General features: G+C 38.4%; 1 protein-coding gene across 2 annotated transcripts in view; it reads left to right on the forward strand.

Annotated features, from left to right (window-relative positions):
- The window catches only part of WAPL (WAPL cohesin release factor), an 85632-nt gene that overhangs the window by 57110 nt on the left and 2616 nt on the right, over positions 1–25906 (forward strand). For both annotated transcript variants that reach the window (XM_007962716.3, XM_007962715.3), the window contains exons 10-18: positions 5000–5111; positions 5788–5885; positions 7558–7634; positions 10712–10887; positions 11211–11326; positions 12359–12523; positions 18054–18261; positions 21117–21205; positions 25780–25875. In XM_007962716.3, coding sequence (XP_007960907.2) covers positions 5000–5111; positions 5788–5885; positions 7558–7634; positions 10712–10887; positions 11211–11326; positions 12359–12523; positions 18054–18261; positions 21117–21205; positions 25780–25875 — 1137 coding nt within the window. The remainder of the gene's footprint in view (positions 1–4999; positions 5112–5787; positions 5886–7557; positions 7635–10711; positions 10888–11210; positions 11327–12358; positions 12524–18053; positions 18262–21116; positions 21206–25779; positions 25876–25906) is intronic.

Consider the following 25906-nt stretch of genomic DNA (forward strand, 5'->3'; position numbering starts at 1 on the left):
TAAAGTGATCCTCCCACCTCAGCGCCCCAAGTAGCTGGGACTACAGGTGTATACCACCATATCTGGCTAACTTTTGTATTTTTAGTAGAGGTGGGGTTTTCGCCATGTTGCCCAGGCTTGTTTTGAACTCGTGGGCTCAAGCGATCTCCCCTCAGCCTCTCAAAGTGTTGGGATTACAGGCGTGAGCCACCACCCCTGCCATAACTGCCATTTTCAATTGGCAAGCATCTATTTATTCCAGAGTACCTCAGGGTGTCTAACTGCTTCATGGGACTTGAAGAACCCTGAAGACACGACAAGGAAGATTTCTAGGCACCTCGCCTCCCCTGAGGTGGTATTCCTTATAATTTAGTCATGGCCAGTAGCTGCTGTTAATGCTCATCATGATGCCCCATGTGTGAGATTCCATTTTTGCTTTAGTTCAGTTCTACTTTCTTCTGACTTTTTACTTATACAATCAATAATGTTCCAATGATTTCTAGGCCAGTAGAAGATAATTGGCCTGTGATTTTGAAAACAAACAAACAAAAAGAATATTTATTATAAAGTAACCTGGTTTTCAGACATTTCCAACATCAAAACTATATAAACATTGGTTATTGTCTACTGGTTCACAATGGACAAGTCTGTGCAAACGTACCCCCAAAGTCCAAGGAAGCTGAGAGGCCGAAGAGTCTGACAAATCCAGTGTTTTAGAAAGAAACATTTAATAGGGACTTACGAACAAAAGCCGTATCTGTATCTCGGGATCCCCATGCCATTACACCCCACATCCAGGGTTTATATGCTATATGGAAAGCGTAATTCAGAATGGATGTGTAGGGCTGTTGAAGTACACCAGGGTTGTTTGACGTAAGGGCAGGATATACAGTAAGTACCTGATTTTACATAAGGAACAATGGGTAAACTGGAAATTTTAGAGGTTTTCCTGAACAGATGTTAATTAATCAGAAGCCAGGCTGGGCGGTGTGGCTCATGCCTATAATCCCAGCATTTTGGGAGTCCGAGGCAGGCGGCTCACCTGAGACCAGGAGTTCAAGACCAATCTCGCCAGTATGGTGAAATCTGGTCTCTACTAAAAATACAAAAATTAGCTGTGCATGGTGGTGAGTGCCTGTATTCCCAGCTACTTGGGAATCTGAGGCACAAGAATTTCTTGAACCTGGAACCTAAGAGGCAAGGTGGAGGTTTCAGTGAGCTGAGATTGGCACCACTGCGCTCCATCCTGGGCAACAGAGCAAGACTGTGTCTCCAAAAAAAAAAAGACCAGTGTCTCCACACTTACTTAACTGAAGACTGCAGCATTTGCCACAAAAATTTGTAGGATGCTTTGTGCTAGCTCTTGCTCTATTCTCCATTTTAGTTAAGGTAGAGGTGGTAATACATTCTGGTTACAGTGGAGGATGGGAGAGCAATTTAACTTTAAACAGCAAGGTACAAAACTGACATGTATTCAGTACTTTTTACTTTATAAGATTGTGGAGAGAGGTGGTGTGCTCAGATGGCAAATCATGAAGTCTTGCCCCTGTCGCCCAGGCCAGAGTGCAGTGGTGTGATCTCGTCTCACTGCAGCCTCTGCCTCCTGGGTTCAAGCGATTCTTGTGCGTCAGCCTCTTGAATAGCTGGGATTACAGGCGTGTGCCATCACACCCAGCTAATTTTCTTGTATTTTTAGTAGAGACGGGGTTTTGCTATGTTGGCCAAGCTGGTCTCAAACTCCTGACCTCGGGTGACCTGCCCTCCTCGGCCTTCCTGGGATTACAAACATGAGCCACTGCGCCTGTCCAAAATATTTGTAATTTTTATTTACTTCTGTATTTTTACAGTGTCTACTAATTTTTTCATGCTATAAAAGAATAAATTTGAGCCTATAATTTTTATTTGCCTGCATAGTTGGATGAATGTGCCTTTAGTTTTTTGTCTGTATTCAACATTTAGATTCATTTCAGGTATGCTGTTAAATAACATGATAAACTTGATAATTGGATTTGTCTTATATTTTGTTGAATTTATTAGGATGATAAATACCAGAATAGAAACTTTCCTACACTGTATTAAATAGTTTACTCATATGATTAAGCCAGAGCACAGTTGTCAATTTTAGGATTCCTCTTTTTCCCCACTAATGTTAGCTATTCTTGAATATTTTTGTTTTAAATTGTACAGTAGATTTACTGTGTTGTTTTGTACAATGAATATCCTCTACACATTAGTTTTGTTACTAGTTGCTTACTTTCTTCAATATATTGGTATTGCTGATTTGCCATGAAAAGATAATTTAAAATAGTAATATAATCATGCTTTGCATCATGACAGATATGTTCTAAAAATGCATCGTTAGGTGATTTTGTTGTTGTGTGAACATCAGAGTGTACTTACACAGACCTAGAAGTTATAACCTACCACACATCTCGACTATATGGTAAAAGCCTGTTGCTTTTAGGGTGCAAACCTGTATAGCATGTTACTATATTGAACACTAAAGGCAGTTGGAACACAATGGTGGTAAAATTTGTGCATCTAAACATAAAAAAGATACAGTAAAAATATGATATAAGATTTAAAAAGATACACCTATATGGACACTTACCATGAGTAGAGCTTGCAGGACTGGAAGTTGCTCTGTGTAAGTCAGTGAGTGATGAGTGAATGCCAAGGCGGAGGATATTATTGCACACTACTACAGACTTGATAAACACCATACACTCTGGCTCCCCTAAGTTTAACTCTTGACTCTTTTATAATAACACTTAGCTTAAAACACAAATTGTATAGATCTACAAAAATATTCTGTGAGCTTTTTTCTGCTTTTAAAATTGTTTTTTAACTTTTAAAACTTTTTTTGTTAAAAATGAAGACGACACACACACTTTAACCTAGGTCCACACAGGGTCAAGATTATCAATATGATTGTCTTCCACCTCCATATCTTGTCCCATTGGAAGGTTTTAGGGGCAGTAAAACTTGCATGGAGGTGTCATCTCCTGTGATAACAATGCCTTGACCTGGAATACCTTCTGAAGGACCTGCCTGGGGGCTCCCCCGCACTGCCTTGAAACTCTCTGGCTCTGTCAACCTGGCTGGAGTGCAGTAGCGCAATCTCAGCTCACTGCAACCTCCGCCTCCTGGGTTCAAGTGACCCTTGTGCCTCAGCCTCCCAAAGTGCTAGGATTACAGGTGTGAGCCACCTCGTGGCCTGTTGCTCTTATTTTCTGATTAGTGATTTGACTGTGCTTTAACTCTGAGGACTATTCCAGTTTTCAAATAAAATGCTTGAATAGTAGGCTGTTTTTACATGCTAGCTTATAGTATACTGAATATAGCCTAAAATATCAAAGAATCGTTTTTATGCCAATAGAAACAAAACCAAAACTTACTAAAAAGACTCGTTTTAATTATTAATATCACATTACCATCACCTTTCTTCTAAACAAAGAATGCCTCATTAGGCTTCAGCTTTGCCAGTATGACTCATGAATTAACACACCCGAACCAATCTAAATTACTCTTTGAGGGACAGAATGAAAAATGGGCACAATTGAATCTGTTTTTTGTGGTATTGGATTCTAGTTCTATATTTGTCACCTTGGAGAACTTTTTTTTTTTTTTGAAACGGAGTCTCACTTTGTCGGCCAGGCTGGAGTGTAGTGGCACAAATCTTGGCTCGCTGCAACCTTGGCCTCCCGGGTTCAAGCAGTTCTTCCTGCTTCAGCCTCCCGAGTAGCTGGGATTACAGGCGCCCACCACCACGCCCAGCCAATTTTTGTATTTTTAGTACAGATGGGGTTTTACCATGTTGGCCAGGCTGGTCTTGAACTCCTGACCTCAGGTGATCAGCCCGCCTCGGTCTCCCAAAGTGTTGGGATTACAGGCTTGAGCCACCACACCTGGCCGAGAACAACTTTTTTTAAAAGAAGTAGATTAAAATATTCTAGATCTCTTCTAAATGTGCAATCCTAAGGTTTTCACTGGTAATATCGGTTATTTGCGTTTCTAAATATCTAATTTTTGTGCAGTTTTCAAATAGACCTGATAATGTAAACCATCATCTTTCGAAAGGGAAAAATTTAGGGAGAAAAATCAGATCTTGTCAGTCTTTGCTAGTTAAAGAGCGTTTCTTTTGTTATGCTGAAGTTCCTTTATTACAGCAGGAACCAAATTGCTCTTTGTTGGAAAGTGGCTGTCTGCTTTAAAAAAAACAATAGCCAAAGTGAAATAAAGAGCAATAAAAACTTTACTCAGATTGTGAATGTGGCTCTTAGCTTTTGTACCAGAAGGTGGTGGTCCTAAAGCATTATTTGTATACAGTTTTGTTATCATGGCCACATGATGAATATCTGAGCTGCTAAGCCTGCAGTATGCCCTTTAAAACTAGTCAGTCTGCAACACTAAAATGCAGAATAGACAAAATACACCAAATAATAAGAAAAGACAATCAGTCTTGCAGGAAAATATGGAAAGAATAATGAACAGGAGTCTCATATTAGAAACATAATATGTGAAAAACTGTTCAAGGTTATTGTAGTTGTAAAAATACAAACAAAAGCAATATGTTACCATTTTGTGTCCTCAGACAAAAATGTTAAGTGATAACTTGTGCTTTTGAAGATTCAGGGCAACTGACTTTGCTCCTGAGAGTGTTACTTGTTAAATCCATTGTGATAAATTAATCCAATGTTGATTTACAGTTAAAAAATACATGTACCCTTTGACTTAGCAGTTCCACACTTGACTTCTATACTGTAGAAATAAGAGTACCTATATATATGTATAATATTAAACTGATAAATGATAGACTAATAGCACATTTTCTCTATGAAAAGCTGGTTAAATTTTGTTCAATGTAGACTATTCTGACAAAATTGAAAATTAGTTCAATTTTATGTATAAAAGTAGTATTAAAAAACTACATGTAGCATGCAGTAAAGTTTTGTAAAGAAACAGTTTCTAGACTTATTGCTGAAAGTTAATATTCATTAATGATGCTTCTGGTTTTTAGACTGGGCATTTAGCTATGGAGACATTACTGTCCCTTACTTCTAAACGAGCAGGAGACTGGTTTAAAGAAGAACTCCGGCTTTTGGGTGGTCTGGATCATATTGTAGATAAAGGTATGATATTCACTTTTATAATGTTTTTATATATTATTTAAAGCCTGAAGAAAATACTCCATTGACATACTTCAAAAAATAATTGTATCCGTTTGGAAATGTCTATTTTTTTTTTTTAGTAGCATCCTGCAAATTTCTAACATTTAAAGAAGTGACTGGCTGGGCGCGGTGGCTCATGCCTGTAATCCCAGCACTTTGGGAGGCCGAGGCTGGTGGATCACCTGAGGTCAGGATTTTGAAACCAGCCTGACCCACATGGAGAAACCCCGTCTCTACTAAAAATACAAAACTAGCCAGGCGTGGTGGTGCATGCTTGTAATCCCAGCTGCTTGGGAGGCTGAGGCAGGACAATTGCTTGAACATGGGAGGTGGAGGTTGCAGTGAGCTGAGATTGTGCCATTGCACTCCAGCCTGGGCAACAAGAGTGAAACTCTGTCTCCAAAAAAAAAAAAAAAAGCCATTAACATTTTGATATTGGGGGATTATGGAAACAAAATAATTACAGAGTATGATATATTTCAAAATCTCACAGTATGAAACCTAGAATAAAAAATGTTCAGAGAGGTTCCAGCATGTTCATAGCGTGTGTACAGATGGCTTCTAATGTTAGCTAAAAGTATTCTGTCTGTAAGTATTGATGGTAAATACTAACTTACGTTTGTTTCTTTTCACCTAGTAAAAGAATGTGTGGATCATTTAAGTAGAGATGAGGATGAAGAGAAACTGGTAGCCTCACTATGGGGAGCAGAGAGATGTTTACGAGTTTTAGAAAGTGTAAGTATGGATGATTTGGCAAAAATTATTCAATCTTAATTGTGATTGTGTGTGTGAGAGAGACTGCCAAATATTTTATATACCCCTGGGGGTTCACTTCTGTTAATCCAGATAGAAATAGCAGTACTTTTTTTGAGCAACCAGTTAATAAACAAGCTAAATGAGTAGTTTTATATTTTAGGAGTACCTGTATTGTTGCTGCAAATGAAATGTTATGCTTGTTTGTTTATATATGCCAATCTTTTTTTAAGATTTTATTATTTTTATTATTATTTTTTGAGCCAGAGTCTTGCTCTGTCACCCAGGCTACAATGCAGTGGCCTTGTCTCAGCTCACTGCAACCTCTGCCTCTAGGGTTCAAGCAATTTTCATGCCTCAGCCTCTTGAGTACTGGGATTATAGGTGTGTGCCATCATGCCCTTCCAATTTTTGTATTTTTAGTAGAGTCAGGGTTTCCCCATGTTGGCCAGGCCGGTCTGAAACTCCTAGCCTCAAGTGGTCTGCCGGCTTTGGCCTCCCAAAGTGTTGGGATTACAGGCATTACACCTTGCTGGGCCCCTCCAAGCCCAGCTTTTTTTCCTTAATGTGAATTTCCTTAATGTGAATTTCTACTTGACTACATTGTTTGTAGATAACAACAGTGAAATGCAATCAAGTTTTATTTTTAAATTATTATTAGCATTTTGTTTATTTGACTTTTATTTGAGTCAGATTGTTTATAGGCATGACTTGTCATAATATTTGACTTTGGAGAATGATACTGTTGAACTGCTGTAAGTATATTTTGTTCTTTGACTCTTATGAAGGACTTAACCCAGTTCCGTGTAGATTAGAATTTATACTGCCAGCTAATTTCAGCATGCATAGGTTTGTTCACCAGGTTATTTTAAAAACATCTGTGGGGAAAATAGGCCAGGCACGGTGGCTCACGCCTGTAATCCCAGCACTTTGGGAGGCCGAGGTGGGCCGATCACGAGGTCAGGATATCGAGACCATCCTGGCTAACAAGGTGAAACCCTGTCTCCACTAAAAACACAAAAAATTAGCTGGGTGTGGTGGCAGGTGCCTGTAGTCCAATCTATTCGAGAGGCTGAGGCAGGAGAATGTTATGAACCCAGGAGGTGGAGCTTGCAGTGAGCTGAGATTGTGCCACTGCACTCCAGCCTGGGTGACAGAGTGAGACTTCATCTCAAAAAAAAAAAAACAAAAACTGTGGGGAAAATAGTGTAGTATAAATTAAAAGCTCCTGGCCAGGTTAAATTGTAATCGCTCCATATGTCTTCTAGAGTGCTTTGGGTACAGTAGATAACAGATATTTCTTTGTAAAAATGTATTCTAAATGAATCTACTTACGAACTTTACGTTATTTGTAAGTTGAGGACTGCTATATTCGGACATTCAGTGTGTTTGGCAATTTGTTACAGTGAATATATAGTGTAGAATATGTTAATTATGAACGAATAATTTTAACAGTGATGTCTCAATTTTTTCGTAAAATATTAGCTTTCTTATTTTACATCTGGAACCTGTGGGTTGTGAAATTATTTCCTTAGGTAACAAGAACTGTTTCTTCCTCATTTTTATATCTTTTATGCCCTAGGCAGAATGTGGTGTTGTGTGAATGAATGAAAGTTTTGGATTGTCACAATTATCTCATACTCTTCCCTTTTAGGTAACTGTGCATAATCCCGAAAATCAAAGCTACTTGATAGCATATAAAGATTCCCAACTTATTGTTTCATCAGCTAAGTAAGTTTTTTGTTTATTAGTTAACAGTTAACATTATTACTTATTTTGAACATTTGGATTGATCATGAATGAAAGAAATTTGGATTAGCTTCCTCCATGAAGTACTCTGTTGAGTTCTATGAATCAGTTCACATTGTGTAACGAAAGTTTGAAGAGTACAGATTTTGGACGCAAAATGAAGATGTGGATTCCAATTTGATAATTTCAGCTGTATCACTTTTGTAATATACAAACCAAACTCTTTACAAGGGGGGGATAATAATTGTGTCTAACCCACCTAGGATTTTTATTACAATTAAATGAGTTAATTTGTATGTTTGTAAGAAATATATACTTAGTAGACATTTTAAAATATGTGTATATTAAAAATACATATAAAAACATTTTTAAAATTTAAATGACTTTAAAAGTATCTTTTGTATCTTATTTGTGATACATATTAATGAGTTAAATTAGTTAATATGCAAAGCCTAGAACAATACTTGGCATATAGTAAATACTAAGCGTTTTTCCTCATTCTGGTTTTAAATGGAGTTTTCTAGCCCTCTTCTTCTGCACTTTATTTAGACCTGTTTTTTCATATCTGTATGTAGCTTCTTCCATTCCACATTTCTTTCTTCCCACATTTCATCACAATTAGGCTAATGCTGTCACCTCTGCGCAGGTAAAATTCCCAAGTATGTCTCCAGTCCTGGTTTTATCTTATTACAGCAGCCTCTTCCTGATATCTCTGTCCTAGTTCTTGATATCTGCCCTAGTTCTCTGGCTTTTAGCCTATCCAGAACAATACTACTTGGAGTTAACTTTCTCCAAATCGCTACTTTGAAAAAATAGTTTTAATTTCTCAAATCTCTGATTCCTTACTGCCTTTAGATATATGTACAACTTTCTTATTGAAGTCAGCCTTATCAAAGGCCCATTGCAGTCTTACTCTAGTTTATCTGTTTTTTAACCTCTTATTTTGGAGGAATTCAAATATAAACAGTGTAATAAACTGTAATATACACATTTTCAATCATGGCCAGTCTGGTTTCCATCTATAACCCCATCCATTCCCTCTGTTGTATTATTTGAAACAAATCCAGGTATTATTTCATCCATAAATACTTAAGTACATAAGGTCTGAAAGAAAAGGACTCTTAAAAAATATAACCTCAATGCCATTTTCATACCACACATTATTAGTTGCCTACTATTTTATGTTTAGGCAATATTCTAATTTTCAATAGTCTCAAATTTTTAGTCTCAATAGATTTTCTTAATCTGTAGGTTTTTAAAATCTCCCTTTTTGTCTTGGATTTGTACATTTTGTATCTTTCATTTGTATATTGTATTTATCTTTATTTTATTTATTTTTTTTTTCTGAGCCCCAGCTGGAGTACAGTGGCATGATCTTGGCTCACTGCAACCCCCGCCTCCCAGGTTCATGCTATTCTCCTGCCTCAGCCTTATGAGTAGCTGGGACAACAGGTGTGCGCCACCATACCCGGCTAATTTTTGTATTTTTAGCAGAGACGGGGTTTCACCATGTTGACCAGGCTGGTCTCAGGTGATCTGCCCGCCTCAGCCTCCCAAAGTGTTGGGATTACAGACATGAGCCACTGTGCCTGGCCTATTTTATATACATTTAGCACTTTTTTTTTTTTTTTTAAAATAGATACAGGGTCTTGCTGTGTTGTCCCGGCTGGTCTCAAACTCGTGGGCTCAAGTGATTCTTCTGCCTTGACCTCCGAAAGTGTTGGGATTACAGGCATGAGCCACTGTGCCTTGCCTATATTTAGTGCTCTTACCGCATGCATTCTGGTTGTTTGCTACCATGTTGTTACCTTTCCTTACCAAAGATTATTGAAGTTAAATGTTTCTGGTTTCATTTTCTTTTTTAAATTGACAAGAAAAATTGTATATGTTGTTTCTGATTTAAAAATATCTCTTGTGTATACTTCATAACCTCTGGTAAGTACCTTGTAAAAGGAAGTATTTCATATGACAGGTGCTCTTTCGTTGTGATTAGGAAAATCAGGCCACATGTCTTGGAAGTGGCAGTAGAGGTCAAAATTGAGTGTGTGTAAAAGAGCACTTATCTCTAGGTTTTTAAGCTTTTCAGCAGAAACCATAATCAATTCAGAGATAGCTTACAGAAAGATTAAATAACATATGCTGAACCTCCTTTTATCTTCAAAGCCCGAGTTTAGCCCAGTCTAAAAACAGTTGAGTTACCAATGACAGTATGGTAATCCTGACCAGCATTCAATACCAGAAGAACAAATTATTTTAGGTTAGACATGAGGAACACCTTCCTGACCAAATGGTTGTAAAATATTAAGAACTTTCACAGAATTTCCTCAGTATGTTTTAAAGGGCAACTAGGCATAGATTAGTTACGGTTTCTAATTTTGTGTGATATATAATGCATGAAGAATCAACTGATAGAGCCAGCTTACTTGATTTGTATTAAACATAAAAATAGTGGACTTGATGATTTAAACAGTATCTTTAGAAATACTAGATCCATTTAGGGATTATATTTCCTTGTTATTTTGGGTAGAATCTTGAGAATCCTTGGATGTAACTCATCCCCTTGGATAACTGTCAAGGAGACATGTCAGTTTGAATGAACTTAAATTAAAAAATAATGATTTATATTGTCACATTGGTAGTTAAGATAATAAAAATAATGATTTGTTCTAATGCGTATGAAATATTTAATACTTGTGTTTACTTTAACATTTGTTATGTAGTCATAACATTTACTACCTCAGAAGTGTCCAACATTAGCTCTTTAATCATTTGCACTGTTTGAGAAAGGGTTGTTGTCCATCTCATATTGGAGAGATCAATAACATGCGAGACAATTTGGAAATAAAGAGATTACTAGTGGTAAATGTAGATAGTACAGATATAAACTTCTGCCATGAGTTTTTAATTTTAACGTTCCTTGGATAATTTTTTTTAAGGGATCAGGTTTTTCCAAAATATAGTGAAATTTCATCCGATAGCCTTTAGGTTCAAGTAAATAGAAATTTGCTGTGTACCTATTATTATTTACTATAATAGTCTATATTTTATTTCCTTTTAAGAGCATTACAGCATTGTGAAGAACTGATTCAACAGTACAACCGCGCTGAGGACAGCATATGCTTAGCTGACAGTAAGCCTCTGCCTCACCAGAATGTAACTAACCATGTAGGCAAAGCAGTGGAGGACTGCATGAGGGCCATCATTGGGGTGTTGCTCAATTTAACTAATGATAATGGTAAGATTTTTTCCATTTTTTTCTCATTGAAAGATGTATATTACATGTGAAAACAAGTTATTTTTCTTTGTTTCTCCTTTTCTTAGGATAGTGATTTTTTAATTTGTCATAATGTACTTGACTTATTCATGTGTAGGTTTAAATTGCTTTTAAGAGTTGGTATTTTTAGAAGTCTAGTAGCTTAACCCAGAAGTATCAACAGTATGTTTCAATAGAGAAATGACTGTACAATTCCAAGTTAATGTCCATGTTAATAAATCTCCATTATTAGTGTTCTAAGGAAGAATCAATAACCGCTTTCCTATATCCATTTCTTATTTCAGAGTGGGGCAGCACCAAAACAGGAGAGCAGGACGGTCTCATAGGCACAGCACTGAACTGTGTGCTTCAGGTTCCAAAGTACCTACCTCAGGAGCAGAGATTTGATATTCGAGTGCTGGTAAGTTGAAATGACTTTTTCAGAAAAATGAGTATCATATCTAGTAAGGTGTGCAAAATGTTAACCTTAGTTTGGGTTTAAGAACCAACCCTTTAATATATTTTGGGGTTTTTTCATGAATTTCCTTAAGAACATACCTTTTTTTTGTTTTGTTTTTTGTTTTTTTTTTGTTTTTTGGAGATGGAATCTACAGTGGCATCATCTTGGCTCACTGCAACCTCCGCCTCCCTGTTTCAAGCAGTCCTCTTGCCTCAGCCTTCCAGGTGCTGGGACTATAGGCATGTGCCACCATGCCTGACTAATTTTTGTATTTTTAGTAGAGACGGGGTTTTGCCATGTTGCCCAGGCTGATTTCAAACTCCTGGCCTCAAGCGATCTGCCCGCCTCAGCCTCCCAAAGTGGTGGGATTACAGGTATGAGCCACTGCGGCTGGTTGAATGTACTACTTATTGTGCAAAAGAAAGCCATGAAAGACCCTATGTAAACATAAAAAGTACAAAAGCTAAAAGTGGCGGTTAAAAATTAAAGGAATGATTCTTTGGGAAAATTGGTGGGTTTTTTTGTTTTGCTTTTTTTTTTTTTTGAGACAGAGTCTCTTTCCCAGGCTAGAGTGCAGTGACACAATCTTGGCTCACTGCAACCTCCATCTCCTGGGTTCAAGCGATTCTCCTGCCTCAGCCTCCCAAGTAGGTGGGATTACAAGCATCCAACACCACACCTGGCTTGTTTTTGTATTTTTAGTAGAGATGGGGTTTCCCCATGTTTGTCAGGTTGGTCTTGAACTCCTGGCCTCAAGTGATCCACCCACCTTGGCCTCCCAAAGTACTGGAATTACAGGCATGAGCCACTGTGCCTGGTCTTTTTGCTTTTTTTTTTCCTTTTTGTCCTTTCTTACTACTGGTTTTTAGCCATTTTGTAAATGGTAGAACACTGATATTCAGCTTTTTAGCTACCAATAAAAATTGTGTATATTGTGTTTGTTTGTTTTAAGTACTCATCTCTGATAATATGTGTCTTTTAAAATTTTTGAAGGGCTTAGGTCTGCTGATAAATCTAGTGGAGTATAGCGCTCGGAATCGGCACTGTCTTGTCAACATGGAAACATCGTGTTCTTTTGATTCTTCCATCTGTAGTGGAGAAGGGGATGGTAGTTTAAGGATAGCTGGACAAGTTCATGCTGTTCAGGCTTTAGTGCAGGTAAGCAACCACTTAAAAACAAACTCATAACTGCAGTTTGTTGGATTTGTCCAATTTCTTTTATCAATTCCACCTTTTACCTCCTTTTCTTCCCCACCTGTTGCTGGCCCCCTCTGCCCCTCCCCCAGCCTTTTTAGTTAGAACTCCTGAAGCATGTCTCTGCTAGGGTCGAAAGGGACTGTTTTACACCTGACCAATTTTTAAATATTCACAGCGTCTAGGGTGAAAGCTTATTTTAAACCAGAATTTGTAACCAATTAAAAATGTGGTACACGGTGGTGCACGCCTATAATCCTAGCACTTTGGGAGGCTGAGGCAGGTGGATCACTTGAGGTCAGGAGTTCAAGACCAGCCTGACCAATATGGTGAAACCTCATCTCTACTAAAAATACAAAAGTTAGCCAGGCATGGTGGCATGCACCTGTAATCCCAGCTACTCAGGAGGCTGAGGCAGGAGAATCACTTGAACTGAGGAGGTGGAGGTTGCAGTGAGCCAAGGTGGCATGTCACTACACTCCAGCCTGGACAACAGAGGAAGACTCTGTTTCAAAGGAAAAAAAAAAAGTGGTGTTGTGATTTCTCTGTAGATCAGTACACTGCTTAGGATGCATTCTTACTTTATTCTGCTGATTTTTCTCAACTGTTATAATCACTCCTTAAGTATTGTTACCAAAAAGCAGAGACAAAGGCACATTTGTTTTATTAATCAAATTGGGTGCGGTGCAGTGGCTCACACCTGTAATCCCAGCACTTTGGGAGACTGAGGCGGGGAGGATCACTTGAGTCCAGGAGTTCAAGACCAGCCTGGGCAACATAGTGAGCTCCCATCTCTGTTTAAAAAAAAAAAAAAAAAAAAAGTCAAGAATCCAGGCCCATCTCATCCACTTCATGTTCTCTAGTATTTATTTACTTGTCTGATCTATGTCCAGAACTTTGACCTTATGGACCATAGAAAGCTAGAAGTTCCTTTGTCACCTGTTCCCTTACCCAGTCTGGAAAGGGCAGAGTAGCTGAGCATGGGAAATCGTGAATGAGAATGTTTCTTTGAACCATTTGAAGTCATTTTTCATTATCCTCTTTTGTTCTCTATTATGTGTGATTGAATGTTGACTGTAGATAAGAGGTAGTTCATCCCTAGGATTTTCTTCTTAGATTCAGGATACTTGGTCTTGACTAGCCTTGAAATTTTAGTTTATTTAAAATACAAAAGTAAATGTGAAACTAGTGATAAATTGTCATTACTTATCAATAACAGTAATAGTAAATGGTAGTAGTAATTTACTAACAATAATTGGTAATAGGCTACTTTTAGTCTCCAGATACCATTTAGAGATTTCATTTAATGCAAAAACCATTTAAAAATATTTGGCACCTCTCTCTTTGATCCCATTGACACATTTATTTTTGTGCTAAATGAAGCATTTCTTGACCAGTCTAGGTAGCTCACACCTGTAATCCCAGCACTTTGGGAGGCCAAGGTGGGTGGATTGTTTGAGCTCAGGAGTTTGAGACCAGCATGGGCAACATAGTGAGATCCTGTCTGTACAAAAAGTAAAATAGTTGATCGAGTGTGGTGGTGCATGCTCATAGTACCAGCTACTCGGGAGGCTGAAGTGAGAGGATTGCTTGGGCCCAGGAGTTTGAAGTTGTAGTGAGCCGTGATTACAGCACTGTGTTCTAGCCTGGGCAACAGAGTGAGACCGTGTCTCAAAAACGTTTTAAAAAAGTATTTTTTTTCTGTACAGTTGACTTGTTTTTAAACTTTTATTTCAAAATAGTTATAGACTCACAGGAAATTACAAAAATAGTACAAAGAATCCCATTTACCCTTTACCTAACTTCCTCAAATGATGACATCTTATATAACTGTAGTACCATAGCAAAACCAAGAAATTGACATTGGTACATCACTGTTAACTGCACTTTAGACCTTACTTAGTTTCACCATTTTTCATCTGCATTCATTTATGTTTGTGTGTAACATATGTACCTCTGTTCAATTTTATTACATGTATAGATTAATGTACTCACTACTACATTGAGGTATAGAACCATCACCATAAAAGAATTCCCTTGTGCTGCTCACTGTACAGCTTACCTGCCTTCCCTGTCTCCTAGCTACCACCAACCTGTTTTCCATCTTTTTTCATCTCATTTTATTTTTTTCTATCATTCTAGTCCCTTTCTTTTAAAAATTGACTTTTCTTCAAATGGAACCTAGAAATGAATAAAAACTTACCGTCAGCCACCTCACAAGCTGTGTTTGAAGGCACAGATGATAGGTCTGCATTATTCACATAATAGGGGTTCATTTGCAGAAGCCACCCCCACACCCTAGGAGATCCCTGTTTGTGAGTTGTTTCAGGGATAGTCTCAAATTTTCCTACTGTGTCTAATTGACCTGGGAAAACCACTTCCAGTATTCCTCTTTTGCACTTAGTGTTATAGAAGCTTCTTGTCCTTCAGGGTGTCATCCTGTATCTTCTCTGGCTTTCTTTTATCTGCTATGGTTTTTGGTTTGTCATTTTTAAATCAGTTTACAGTTTTTGTTTTTCGACTGTAATACCTTTTGGGTGATGGGTTCTGTTACTCATTTTAGAAAATTGTGCTGCCTTGTACTCATATCAGTTATCTTAAAGTATCAAGAAATGGCTTTTAATTCTGTTATTCAAAGATAGAGTGAAAAATTCCATGTTCATATTTATATCCTTTATGCTACTGGTAACATTGGTCTGAATCCAGTAATTTTCAAATTACGTATCTTTTCAATAATGTTGTATAAATGGAATCTTACAGGTAGTTCTGGTTACTGACATGAACTTTCCTCTTTCTAGCTGTTCTTACCTATTTATGGATCTCTTTATTTTTTAAAAACCAAACATAATTCACAAAAATAGTGGGGGGAAAAAAAGTCAGATCCAGAAAGGTTTAAACTCCATAAATGTATTTCCTAAAACATAACAATTTGTAACAGTTTTGTGTTTGTCCTGAGAAATTAGTGTTTGTGCATATATCAAAATAAATGTGGAGGCCAGACATGGTGGCTCATGCCTGTAATCTGTAATCCCAACACTTGGGGAATCTGAGGCAGGCAGATTGCTTGAGCCCAGGAATTTGAGCCTGGCCTAGGCAACATGGCAAAATTATGTCTCTACTAAAAATTAAAAAATTAGCCAAGTGTGGTGGCATATGCCTGTAGTCCCAGCTATTTGGAAGGCTGAGGTGGGAGAATCACTTGAGCCCAGGAAGTCGAGGCTGCAGTGAGCCATGATCCTGCCACTGTACTCCAGCCTGGTCAATGGGAGTGAGACCCTGTCCGAAAAGTAAATAAAAAATAAATGTGCAATGTGTTTTATATAAATGGACTCTTACTGTACATAGTGTTTAGTCTATACCCACTCTTTGCTTAAAGTGTCTTCCTGAGCTTTTCATGTCAACCCATAGGTTTATCACATTCTTTGTAATGACTGCAAACCAGTAGCTTTTTTATTTATACATACATACATACATACATACCTACCTACCTACATAGTAGTCTCTTTTGCCCAGGCTGAAGTACAATGGTCCAGTCACAGCTCACTGTAGCCTTTACCTCCCAGGCTCAGGTGATCCTTTTACCTCAGCCTCCCAAGTAGCTGGGACTACAGGCACATGCCACCACGTTTAGCTAAGTTTTGTATTTGTAGAGCTGAAGTCTCACTATGTTGCCCAGGCTGGTCTCAAACTCTTGCACTCAAGTGATCCTCCTGCCTTGCCTCCTAAAGTGCTAGGATCACAGGCGTGATCCACCATGCTCTGCCTTAGTACTTTATTTAACCAAACCTCTTCTGATACACTTTTTGATTGTTTTGTGTTTAAGTTTTATTTTGTTACAAAAATTACAGAAATAAATACCCTAGCATCTAAATCTTAGGCCATACTTTTCTTTTTTTAATTTTTTTTGGAGACAGAGTCTTGCTCTGTCGCCCAGGCTGGAGTGCAGTGGCACCATTTCAGCTTACTGCAACCTCTGACTCCCAGGTTCCAGTGATTCTTCTGCCTCAGCCTCCCAAGTAGCTGGGATTACAAGCATGCGCCACCACGCCCAGTTAAGTTTTGTATTTTTAGTAGAGGTGGTTTCACTGTTGGCCAGGCTGGTCATGAACTCCTGACTTAAGTGATCCGCCTGCCTCGGCCTCCCAAAGTGCTAGGATTTACACACATGAGCCACCCTGCCTGGCCAGGCCATACAAAGTATGTCTGTGAGCGTACTTTTCTGGTTTAGGAATTGTTGTGTCAGAATATATTGTACTGTATTTAAAGTTGATATGCCTAACTCCTCCCACCCTCATCACCAAACACATACTTCCTGTGCCCTCAATTTATACTTCCCCCTAAAACTTTTTATGAGTCCCCATTCCTTCATACTCTTGCCAAGATTTTTGCTAGTCTAACAGGTTCCTAGGTATTTTTGGTATTTCCTTAAATGGCATTTTGTACATGTCCAGAAACAGTGATGGTTCATTCTTTTTATTTTTCCAAAGCCCTTGCTGTGTTTAGCTTCCCTTTTTTGGCCTTTTCAAAAGCCGTCATCCTTGAAGTTGTGTCTTCAGAGTAACCCACAACAACTCAGTTCTTTCTGAAGTCATAAGTAGGAGTCCATTATTCTCTTCTCATACATTTTTATCTCAGGGCTTGAAAATTATTGGGAAACCCAAAGAACTTTTGTTGTTTATATGTGCTTTATCTATCTATATTTATTGAATTAGAAATTAAAACTGGGAGACCTTACATTAGCTGTTAGAGCAGTGACATAATCACATGGCATGTAGATTCCAAAACTCCACTGTACACTCATTGAAAGAAGAAAGAAGTCAGCAGACCTCTTAATATTATTATGAGTGTAATTTTGACCTCCTGTACTCCCTGATAGGGTCTTAAGGATCCATAGGGATTCTTAGACCAGTTTTGAGAATTGCTGTTCTCTATAAAGGTTAACTTTTATTTTCTGAAAGATATTATCTTGTATAATCTCTCTTTGAAGTTTGTATACCATTCTTCTGTATACTCAACAAATCTTTGGGGTCTACTTGGCATTTGATTTTCAGGCAATTCTTTTAGTAACTTGGAGCATTTCCCAAATCATGTCAGTGTTTTCTATGTGTCAGTACTGTACCAGCTCAGGGAAAATAAAGTAAGTGATGGCAAGGAATTTAGCATATTTCTCTTTGACTTAAGAATTTTCCAATTTTGTATTTTTTTGCTTGAATTTCTTGTATTATGCAAATTAAGGGAAATTATTGAGACTCATTCTTCCAAGCAACCTGCGTCATTAGTAGATGACTTCATTGAATCTTAGCAGCATTTATACTTTTGTTTTGGCTTTCAGTAGGATGTAGAGCAAAAGCTTTTACTTATACTCACCTCTTTTTACCACATAACCATCTTAGAGTTAGTGATACATTTAAAAGCAACTATGACTTTATATTTGCATATATGCATATTGATTGGCGATCTCTTTTTAATGATCTTCAAAAATAATTTTTATCAGCTATTCCTTGAGCGAGAGCGGGCAGCCCAGCTAGCAGAAAGTAAAACAGATGAGTTGATCAAAGATGCTCCCACCACTCAGCATGATAAGAGTGGAGAGTGGCAAGAAACAAGTGGAGAAATACAGTGGGTATCAACTGAAAAGACTGATGGTACAGAAGAGAAACATAAGAAGGAGGAGGAGGATGAAGAACTTGACCTCAATAAAGGTATATTTACTTTGAATGGTGTACTTACATTGAAGATAGTGGTTTGATTTTGTTTTTTTCTTCAAACCATTTTAATTCGCAGATTGTCTTAATCTGGCTATTACTTGAGGACCTCTCTAGTTCAATCCAGACAGGCTTTGATACTTGAGTGCTTGTGGTAGTTCTCCCACAGTGAGGAAGGTGCATGCCAATGGCAGGCATGCTAGTGACAGGAAAGATCCAGTTAAATCACTCTTCCTTCCGGCGCCCTCCTTTCCTTTACTCATCTGTGAAGAGACACATAGGAGACATAATAGGATTTTTTCAGTTTTCAGTTTTTGAGATTGTTTTTTCAGCTTCACTATAAACTTGAAGATCTGTTGTCATAAATTATAGTAATAGTTCTCAAAATGTAAGTGCTAGATGGGAAACAATAAGAAATATACTGTAGGCTGGTGGCTCACACCTGAGCCCAGCACTGTGGGAGGCTGAAGCAGGAGGATTACTTGAGGCTAGGAGTTTGAGACAATCTAGCAAGACCCCATCCCTATGAAAAATTTAAAAAATTAGCTTGGCATGGTGGCGCAAGCCTGTAGTCCTAGGTGCTCAGGAGGCTGAGGTTGGAGGATTGCTTGAGCTGAGGAATTCAAAGTTACAGTGAGCTATGATTGCGCCACTGCACTCTACCCTGGGTGACAGAGTGAGACCCTTTCTCATTTTAAAAAAAGAAAAAGATACTAGAGGTAATGTCTTCACCAGTCATATATTATTATCTGCTGTTGTCAGAATTTGTGATACAACTTTGCCATTCATACGAGTTCTGCAGAATAGCCATTTGTAACTTCATATCACTAAGGTTATGAATTTAAGTTCAGTCAGCCCTCCATACATGTGGGTTCCACATCCACAGAGTCAGCCAACCACAAATCAAAAATACTTGAGGAAGAAAAAATAATACAGGTTAATAAATAATATAGTATAACAGCTATTTACATAACATTTACATTGTATTAGGTATCAGAAGTAATCTAGAAATGATTTACAGTATGCCAGAGGATGTGTGTGTCTTATATGCAAATACTGCACCCTTTCCTATCAGAGATTTGAGCATACGCCGGTTTTGGTATTGGAGGGTGCTGGCATCCTGGAACCAATCCCCGCTCGGATGCAGAGGGACGACCATAATGTGTTCAGTTTTACATCACTAGGAAGCAAGCTGCCGCAATGTCTCATTCTGAGCCTTTTCTCCTTCTATTACTCCCACTTCTCCACAAATCTGATACCATTAGTTCTAATATTGTAATACTTTTCCTTTTTCTCAGTTACTAGGTTTTGATGCTTTTCTTTTTTTGGCGTAATAATGGTTTTGGTTTTTTAGCAGTCTTTTAAAAAGTTACAGCTTTATTGAGATAGAATTCACAGACTGTACAGTTCATCCTTTAAAAGTGAGTAATTCAGTAGTTTTTCATATATTCACAAGGTTGTGCTGCCATCACCACTAATTCCAAATACTGTTTTTATCACCACCAAAGGAACCCTATACCCATTAGCAGCCATCACCCCTATTTTCCCGTCCTCCCTGGGCACTGGCAACCACTAATCTACTTTCTGTGTCTGTGGATTTGCCTGTTTTGGACATTCCATTTAAAAAAGAATCATACAATATGTGGCCTTTTATGACTGGCTTCTTTCAGCCAGCAGAATGTTTTCTAAGTTATCCGTGATACAGTATTTGTTAATACTGTATTTCTTAGACAAATAATATTCCATAATATTGTTATACCATAGTTTATCCATTTGTTTACTGATGGACATATGAGTGGTTTCTGCTTTTTAGCTTTTTGAAGTTATCTACAAGTTTTTTGTAGACATGCATTTTCATTTCTTTTGCATTTATACCTAGGATTTGGAATTGTTGGATTGTTTGTAACTGTGTGTTTAACATTCTAAGAAAATGCCAAATTGTTTTCCAGCGTGGCTGCACTATTTTACATTACCATCAGCAATGTATGAAGGTTCTAAGTTACTTGTATTGTAAAATAAAATTTTTAGTCATCCTAGTAGGCGTGACATGGTATCTCATTGTGGTTTGATTTGCAGTTGCCTGGTGATTAATGCTGCTGACCATCTTTTTCATGTGCTCATTGGCCATTTGTGTATCTTGTTTGAAGAATTCTCTAAGTCCTCTGCCCAGTTTGTGGGTTTTTGTTTTTGTTGTTTTTGAGACAGAGTGTTGCTCTGTCGCCCAGGCTGGAGAGCGGTGGCACAATCAGGGCTTACTGTAGCCTTGACTTCCCAGGCTCAAGCGATCCTCCTACCTCAGCCTTGCAAGTAGCTGGGCACTACAGTCGTGCACCACCACACCCATTTAAGATTTTTTAATTTTAGTGGAGAGGAGGTCTCACTATGTAGCCTAGGCTGGTCTCAAACTCCTGAGCTCAAGTGATCCTCCCGCCTCAGCCTTCAAAAGTACCGGGATTGTAGGTGTGAGCCACCACGCCTGGGCCCTTTGCCCAGTTTTAATTGGGTTGTTTTTGTTGTTGAGTTGTTAAGAATGTTTTTGTATGTTCTGGATACTTGACCCTTATCAAGTTCATGATTTGCAAATATATTCTATCATTCTGTGGATTATCTTTTCAGTTTGTTAATTGTGTCCTTTGTAACACAAAAATTTTAACTAAAAGTTTTATGGTTTCAGCTCTTCTTTTAGATCCCTTTTTCATTTTGATTTAATTTTTGTTAAGTTGTGGATATCCAGTTATCCTAGCATCATTTGTTGATTTGTAGCTGTTTTGAAGTAAAGATAACTAACAGAATGGTTGGTTTTGTAAGGTTTGTGTTAATTAATATACTGTTACAATTCTCAACTCTCTCAGCCCTTCAGCATGCCGGCAAACACATGGAGGATTGCATTGTGGCCTCCTACACAGCACTACTTCTTGGGTGTCTCTGCCAGGAAAGTCCAGTAAGTACATAGTTCAGTGATGTTTTATGTATCTTTGAAAGATTCCAATGTAACAGCTTCATACCTTTACCTGTTTCACTTACTTATTTCTTCAGTGTTTCCCTTTTAATGTCCAACTTATTCCACAAAGGCTATTGGCTGGTTATAGGGTTATTTAAACTGTTTATTTTCTATGGAGGAAAAATGGCAAGAAAATGTGTTAACATTTCCAGTAGTTTTATTTAAATTACCTAAATAGTTTTAAAGTAAAAACTTTAGTACAGTCTCTATTGGAAAGGGAATGTGTAGCATTTTTTACATGCTAATCCTTTCCAGTATAGGTTTTATTAAGTAAGGCTTGGAGTGGAGTAAATTAAATTGATTTTCACTTTTTAAAAAGTGAAATAAAGTTGATCTTTATGGCTTTGTTAGAAAGGATGTGCCTGTCAGAGTTAGGCTGTTAAAGATATAAGAAAAAGCAGTTCTGGAAAACAAGCTAGTCAGTCCTTTAATCTCATGAAAAAGGAAGAATTACATACATGAAATCAAATTAAAAATCAAGATAGTGTATAATATTGAAAACTACTTGTTGAGATTTTTAAGGTATGTCCCAAAGGTCAGAATACATTAGGTCTAATGATAAAGCTCTTGTGGCTGGGTGTGGTGGCTCACGCCTGTAATCTCAGCACTTTGGGAGGCAGCTGAGGTTAGAAGTTCGAGACCAGTCTTGCCAACATGGTGGAACCATGTCTCTACTAAAATATAAAAATTTGCTGGGTGTGGTGGCACACACCTCTAATCGCAGCTACTCGGGAGGCTGAGGCGCAAGAGTTGAATTGCTTGAATCCTGGAGGTGGAGTTTGCAGTGAGCCAAGATCACGCCACTGCACTTCAGCCTGGGCTTCAGAGTGAGACTGTTTCAAAAAAATAAATAAGAAAAGAAAAGGCTCTTGTTTGATGGATGAATCTGTTCAGATGCCTTTGGTTGGAGTAAAAGAAGGGATAGTGTGAAACCTGTACTCATCTGGCTTAAACAAGATGGCAGAGTCTAATTTGGGTGATGTCATTGCCTCACTGAGGTCATCAGAGGCTCGGATCATTTCTGTCTTTATTGTTTTTCTGTATTTTTTTGTAGAGACAGGGTTTCACCATGTTGCCCTGGCTTGTCTCGAACTCCTGGGCTTAAGTGATTCTCCTGTCTTGGTTTCTCAAAGTGCTGGGATTATAGGTGTGAGCCACAGCGCTCACCCCATTTCTGTGTTTAAACTGCTGTCCTCCACATGTTGTCCTTTGCTAGCTCTCATGGTCCCATGCTAAGCTAGGTGTCTCATCAAATTAAATAATGCCTAGCAGTAATAGGTGCCTCTTCCTCTAGGTTTTTTTTTTTTCCATAGGTACATTGGCTAGAAATACGTATCTTTTTAAGACAACTGTTTGTTTATTTCCCCTTTGGGACCCCATGCCACTCTAACCCCTCACCAGGTAGACTTCCTTATCTTGGCCAGCATTGGGTCACAATGCTTTTGTCTGAACCAGTTGCTGGCCAGGAACATGGGATTTCTATGAGTGGATTAGATCATCAGGATTCACTTTGGAGAAATACAAATGTCTAGACAATCAGGCTGGTCAGCCCGAAAGTGGAAGGTAATGACTATGGGGATAGTCTGCTGCCTTGGGAAAAAAAAAGCTGAGGAGTAAAACTGTTGAAGAAGGACACGGCAGAATCATTATGAGTGTTCTCTTTAAGATGGGGGGTTGGGCGTAGGTGGATTATTGTAAAGCCAGAGTTTGAAATGGAAGGCAGATTGTTTTCTAGGAGCAAGGGCATTGAGGGAGCAAGAAAGAGTGGAGACGTATAGAGTGGGGGGTTAGTTTCAGTAGGAAGCAGGGGCCGTCTCATTTTGAAGCTAGAGGACTGGAAGAACAGAGTAATGATCAGTGCATGGCTTCATTTGAGCAGGAACTCATGCTGGCTCCTTGTACTTGGGCCCATCTACCCAGCCACTTTTCCTTATTTTTGCCATCTAATTCTTTGTATTGCCTTTTTTTTTTCCACTTTCTGTAACTAAGTCCTGTGTGTTTTTTCTGAATCCATCTTGTCCATCTCTTCCATACTTATATTTTAACCAACCTAAATACACGAGCCCACTCTGTGTGGCCCCTCTGGGTACCACCCATTTCAGGATCAAGACCAAAGTTCTCATCATGGCTCTGGAGGCCCCGCAAGATCTTTATATCCCTTTTTCTTATTTGCAGTGACAAGATTTTAAGAGCAAATCAGAAATACATCACACACAGGAGAGGAGGAAGAGGCAGGCCTCAAAAGCAATGAAAATAATATTTAAATGTAAAGATTTTTAGATACTCTGTTTTGTATACACTATAGGTTTAGTCATATTTCAGTCATATTCTTTCTTACATAATCATTCTTGAAATTGTGTTATTACCACATGTGATTTATCTTGGGTCATCTTTCCCATGCTAATTCTTATTTGTGTTTGCCTGTATCTGTCTTGTCTCTAAAGAGAGAATGTTCTTAAGTTGTAGGCAATGTTGTGAATTCATAGAGCCCCAGATTTGTTTGTTGCCTTGGAGATTATTATGATTAACACCAAAAAGCTAGCTGATACCACAAAATGTAAAGGAAGTTTGGTTTGCCTAATGTGTAAGTGAAAGAGATAGACAAGAAAGCATGTGGTTGTTGCAGCAAATGCCGCTTTGTGGTCTGATCCTGTTTTCACTTGCCCTTCATGACTTCTCACTTTGCATCTGGTGCATTGCAGTGGTCAGTCTTCTCACTGCTCTTCCTGCTTTCTTGCCTGTCCATTCCTGGGACATTGCACATTGCCACCAGAGCTAACTTACTTCAGAGCACTTGCTGATCACATAGCTCCTTGCCCAGTCTTCCTTGGCTCACAGCCAATAAGGAGACTAATGACTGTTTAATGTTGCAAGACCCTGGACTTAAGACTGCTTCTCCAATTTCCAAACTTACATACCCACTGGATACTTTTAAAATTTTTCGAATAGGCCCTGCTGTATCACGCCTTTTCTTTTTGTACCTGCTATACTCTATTAAAAAATGCGGTCACTGTCCCTCCCATTGCCTCAGAAATGCTGTATATTATGTTCTGTAGTGTGTTGACAGAGAAGGATTTGATTTGGATTGAGGGACTTTCATCCAAAACATAGGAGCTAATCATATATTCTCTATTATAGAGGTGTACTTTTCTACTGAGCAGTTCTCCAGAGACAGTTTAGCCACTACTCTGCCCACTACTGTGATAGCTTTTGGTGGAAGGATCAGTTTGAATGTAACTGATACCTTCAGCACATGAGTACTTTAGCAGTTTTTTGATTAGATCTTTTCTGAAGCTGTATTCATCTCATTATTTTGCCACTTTCTAATTTTGCAAGTACGCTGGCATGGGAATAGAAAAAAGGGGGAAGGTAGTGGCAAATTTCTGAAAAGAAATATGTTGTCTCTCCTTTTTTGCCCCCGCTAACAAAAGTCAAATTGGAAGTTTTTGTGTGTTTTTATTGTTGTTTGGTTGGTTTTGTTTAACCTTTACCTTGTGTCCCCAAACTTGGGACAGTATACTTTCTTTGCTCCTTACTACAGGTGAACCTTCCTAAAAGGTCTTTTCTTTTTATTCTCCCTAAAACATTTAAAGCATTCTTTAATGTAATGAAATAGTTTTTTAAGCAGGTTGTGTAATGTTTTCCATGTAACAGATTGGTTTATATATAGTTTGGCTGCTTCTTGCTAATAATGAAGGGTTTTCTCTCCTGATACTGTCTGAGACTCTATCGTAGGTGAGGTTAGATTACCTTTGGAAAGATGCTTCTAGTTAATTCCTGTCCTATGTAATTAGTTGAATTCATCTGTGAAGTGTGTGAATTTTTCTTTCATCTTTTTATTTCATGAGCAGCTTTGTGAGTACATTCTCAAGTCTAAAGTCCTCACCCTCTTCTCCTATTCCTCTGGGGCCCCCAATGAAACATACACATACATTAAACAGTGCAGTTTGTTATTTCAGGCCTTTTTCTTTGCATTTATGAAAGTAGGCCAGCATGCTGCCTCACGCCTGTAATTCCAGCACTTTGGGAGGCCAAGGCACGTGGATTACTTGTGCCCAGGAGCTCGAGACCAGCCTGGCCAACATGATGAAACCCCATCTCTACTAAAAATACAAAAATTAGCCAGGCGTGGTGGCACGTGCCTATAATCCCAGCTACCCGGGAGGCTGAGGCATGGGAATTGCTTGAACCCAGGAGGTGGAGGTTGCAGTGAGCTAAGATTGCACCATTGCACTCCATCCTGGGTGACAGAGTGACTGTTACATCAAAAAAAAAAAAAAAAAAAAGTAAATGTGTACACAAATGTTTCTTTGTAGCTTTTGCCAACTTTGCCTTTCTCCTTTCTTTCTGGGGAAATCGACAGCACGCAGAATGAGTATGGAAAGAGAATAACCACATGTTCCAAGGATCTTGAAAATTTACACCGAGATGTGTGTCAAAACCAACAACATTGTACGAGGTGCAGTCTCATGGTTTCTGCCAGCTGACCAACATTTCTTGCTCTGTTTCCTCAGATCAATGTAACCACTGTGCGGGAATATCTGCCAGAAGGAGACTTTTCAATAATGACAGAGATGCTCAAAAAATTTTTGAGCTTCATGAATCTCACTGTAAGTAGCTTTTATGATTTTAAATTTAAGT

Source organism: Chlorocebus sabaeus, chromosome 9 (genome assembly GCF_047675955.1).
Source record: "Chlorocebus sabaeus isolate Y175 chromosome 9, mChlSab1.0.hap1, whole genome shotgun sequence".
NCBI lineage: Eukaryota > Metazoa > Chordata > Mammalia > Primates > Cercopithecidae > Chlorocebus > Chlorocebus sabaeus.